Source organism: Propithecus coquereli, unplaced genomic scaffold, assembly GCF_000956105.1.
Source record: "Propithecus coquereli isolate 6110/MARCELLA unplaced genomic scaffold, Pcoq_1.0 Scaffold519, whole genome shotgun sequence".
NCBI lineage: Eukaryota > Metazoa > Chordata > Mammalia > Primates > Indriidae > Propithecus > Propithecus coquereli.
The window spans coordinates 1548380-1551691 of record NW_012151052.1 but is presented as its reverse complement, the minus strand read 5'-3'; the positions used below and the strand labels follow the sequence as shown (position 1 = coordinate 1551691).

Sequence of the window (3312 nt, the reverse complement as noted above, 5' to 3'; positions counted from 1 at the left end):
TTGAGCTCCGGAGTTCGAGACGAGCCTGAGCAAGAGCAAGACCCCATCTCTACTAAAAATAGAAATAAATTACTTGGACAACTAAAAATCTATATACAAAAAATTAGCCGGGCATGGTGGCACATACCTGTAGACCCAGCTACTCAGGAGGCTGAGGCAGAAGGATTGCTTGAGCCCAGGAGTTTGAGGTTGCTGTGAGCTAGGCTGAAGATGAGGCACTCCAGCCCAGGCAACAGAGCCAGATTCTGTCTCAAAAAAAAAAAATCTCATTATTGGAAATAAAAGATTTTTTATGTGAAGCATGTGAAGTAACTTATATAAAATGGGCCTCAGTCAACTGTTTTCAAACTTATCCTTCTGCTAATGGACACAAGCCATAAAGGTTATACTTCTACTTGTCAAATCAGCATGGAAAAATATGGAATCAAAGCTAAGCAAAGTTAATTTAGAAGAACCTTCATTTTCTCTAAATAAAAGCCTTATATCAGAGCGATACTTTCCAAGGGGATTAAAGAATACATTGAGCTACCTAATTCTCTTCTGAGATCTGCAAACTTTCTTGCAAATAAATCAGGACACACAGCCTGTCAGGTAGATAGGGGAAGTGTGCAAGTCAAGGGCTGTGTGGGGAGGAAGCAGCAGATGCTTCAGACACCCACAGACAGGCAGACCTAGAGGTTTGTGTTCGGGGCTGACGCACTGTGGGAGGATAGTTGTAATACTGCGCACAGTAGTAAACTGCCACATCTTCAGCCTGGAGGCTGCTGATGGTGAGAGTGAAGTCTGTCCCAGACCCACTGCCACTGAATCGGTCGGGGACCCCAGATGCCCGAGTGGATGCCCAGGAGATGAGCACCTTAGGAGCCTGTCCTGGTTTCTGCTGGTACCAGGCTAAGTAGTTGTTATTGTTGTATAAAAGACTTTGGCTGGACTTGCAGTTGATGGTGACCCTCTCTCCTGGAGACGCAGCCAGGGAACCAGGAGACTGAGTCATCACAATGTCCCCACAGGCACCTGCAATTAGGAATGAAAGTGACAATAAATTGCATCACTTACATATTAAAAAAATATATAAATGTGTTTTTTTATTTTTCATAAATGAGCAAACATTTTCGATGATATATTTTTTCACTGTACCTATTAAAAATCATTTTTCCAGTTTTGTAAAGACATTACTCCTCTAAACCTCTTACCTGAGACCCAGAGTACCAGGAAGGCCAGGAGTTGGGGCTGTGGCTCCATCCTGCTGCCACTCACCTGTCTCATGCACTCAGGCCCCCTCTCCAGGGAACCCCATTAATAGAGCTCTGAGCAGCCCGCCGTGTGCCTGAGGAGCCTATGCAAAGCATCAGGGAGTATGAGAGCAAAGGGCCTGTGCACTGAGCTGTGAAGACAAACAGAGGACAGAGGGGACAAAAATACCCTTACCCCAGAAATGTGATTGTATGACTACAGAAGCCCAGGAATCAACTTAAGACTACAAATTTCAAAGTTTAACAGTAGTTACGAAGGTAAAATATTTTTATGTCAACTTTACTCTTTCTAATCTGCTGCAGTCAATTCAAAAACATGAGTAAATTTTGGCATTGAATACAGGTGTTTGTGAACATATAATTTTAAAATGTAATTGAAACACAAATATGGTGGTAGGACGTAAAATGCATTGCTGTCACTGCATAAGACTATGGTACATGGAGCAAACTTGTATGTCTATCTCAGACTCTCTTCTGAAGTTTAAACACATATTGGAAGTTCCTATTACAAAGGCACCTCAATACATCCAAACCAGACCCCTGATATTTCCTTCATCAGAAACACTAACTCAGCAAATGAGTCACGGATACACATGAACCCCCTTGTCACTACTGTTTAGTTCAACCAATTTCTCCTGTAATATCTCAAGTCCTCCCATATCTGAGACAAGCCTAAGGTGTCACAGCTCCTCCTGGGGGCAGCAGGCAAAATAGCCTCTGCTGCCAAGATCTGATAGAGCAGTTATTTATTCATACACACAATCAAAAATATTACAGAATTATACACATAATAGTATCCAGGCATAGGGCAACAAATTATGAGCAAATCAAGCAAAACTCTGATCTCACAGAGCATTTATTTACAGAAGGGGCAGAAGGAGAGAGATAATAAACAGACAAATAATATTTCTGCTGTCACTCCTACCCTGCTCCCTGTGAGGTTCCTCAAATGCCCCTAATGTTCTCAACCAACTTCCTATTGGTGGTTTCGAGAAGGTAATCCATTCCGCATTTGCCTCGCCCCACACACACCTTTTGTCTGCTCTTGCACAGAGTCACGTTTACATGCACATAATTCTTATTTGTACTCACTTAACAATGTGACTTCCTACTCCCTAACATTGATGGTTTTCCTGCTTCAATGGAGCAGAACCCCGTCTCATCATAACAGAACATTCAGACATCTCAGGCAGGCATGAATGACAAGGTAACAGAATAGGATGTGTGCTAGAGAGTGACTAGGGCAGGAGTGGGCTCCCACCAAAAATGTGGGGGCAGCAATGTCCTTCTTGAGGAGGGACCACTCGAGTTCTTGCCTGAAAGAAGGAGAGAGTTGATTGTGCAGAGCTGAGGGAAGAGGCCTTTGTGAAATGCACAGGGCTTGGGAGAAGGATGAGTTTGGTGTGTTAAAGGAAGAAAAAGAAATCAGTGTGTAGAGGGGGACAGGGACCTGAGGCTAGGACATCATAAATGCCCGGCAGGGAGTTTGGAGTTTATTTAAGTGCAATAAGCATCCATGGGATACTGCTAAGAATTAGTTAAGGTTTTTACCAAATATTTTATAGGGTATGTTATTGTACCTGGCACTGCAAAGAGGAGGAACATATGGAAGCCATTGCTCACATATCTGTGCCACCTGGATACGTGTTCATTTATTTCCTCCTTATCTGGAATAATATGAATAATATTAAAGAGTGAAATGTCCAAACCCTACCCAATTACCAAGATCCAACGAGGGCCCAATGAGTATTTGGTCAATAATGAACAAGGAATGTGTAATAGACAAAATTCTTTTTTTTTAAATTTTTTTTAATTTCAGCATATTACGGGGTTACAAATGTTTAGGTTATGTATATTGCATTTGCCCCACCCAAGTCAGAGCTTCAAGCATGTCCATCCTCCAGATGGTTCTCACCACACCCATTAGGTGTGTATATATGCATACCCTCCTTCCCCCTCCCATCTGCCCGACACCCTATGAATGTTATTACTATATGTGTACTTAAGTGCTGATCAGTTAATACCAATTTGATGGTGAGCATATGTGGTGCTTGTTTTT

At 42.4% G+C, this 3312-nt stretch overlaps 1 gene segment (V, D, J or C); it reads right to left on the bottom strand.

Annotated features, from left to right (window-relative positions):
* Window positions 1–700: 700 nt before the first annotated feature.
* On the bottom strand, window positions 701–1242 carry LOC105820313 (the record flags this gene model as incomplete). The annotated part of the segment is given in 2 exon segments: window positions 701–1014; window positions 1194–1242. Coding segments are annotated over 2 exon segments (363 nt in total), but the record flags the coding sequence as incomplete, so codon positions are not given.
* Window positions 1243–3312: the final 2070 nt, after the last annotated feature.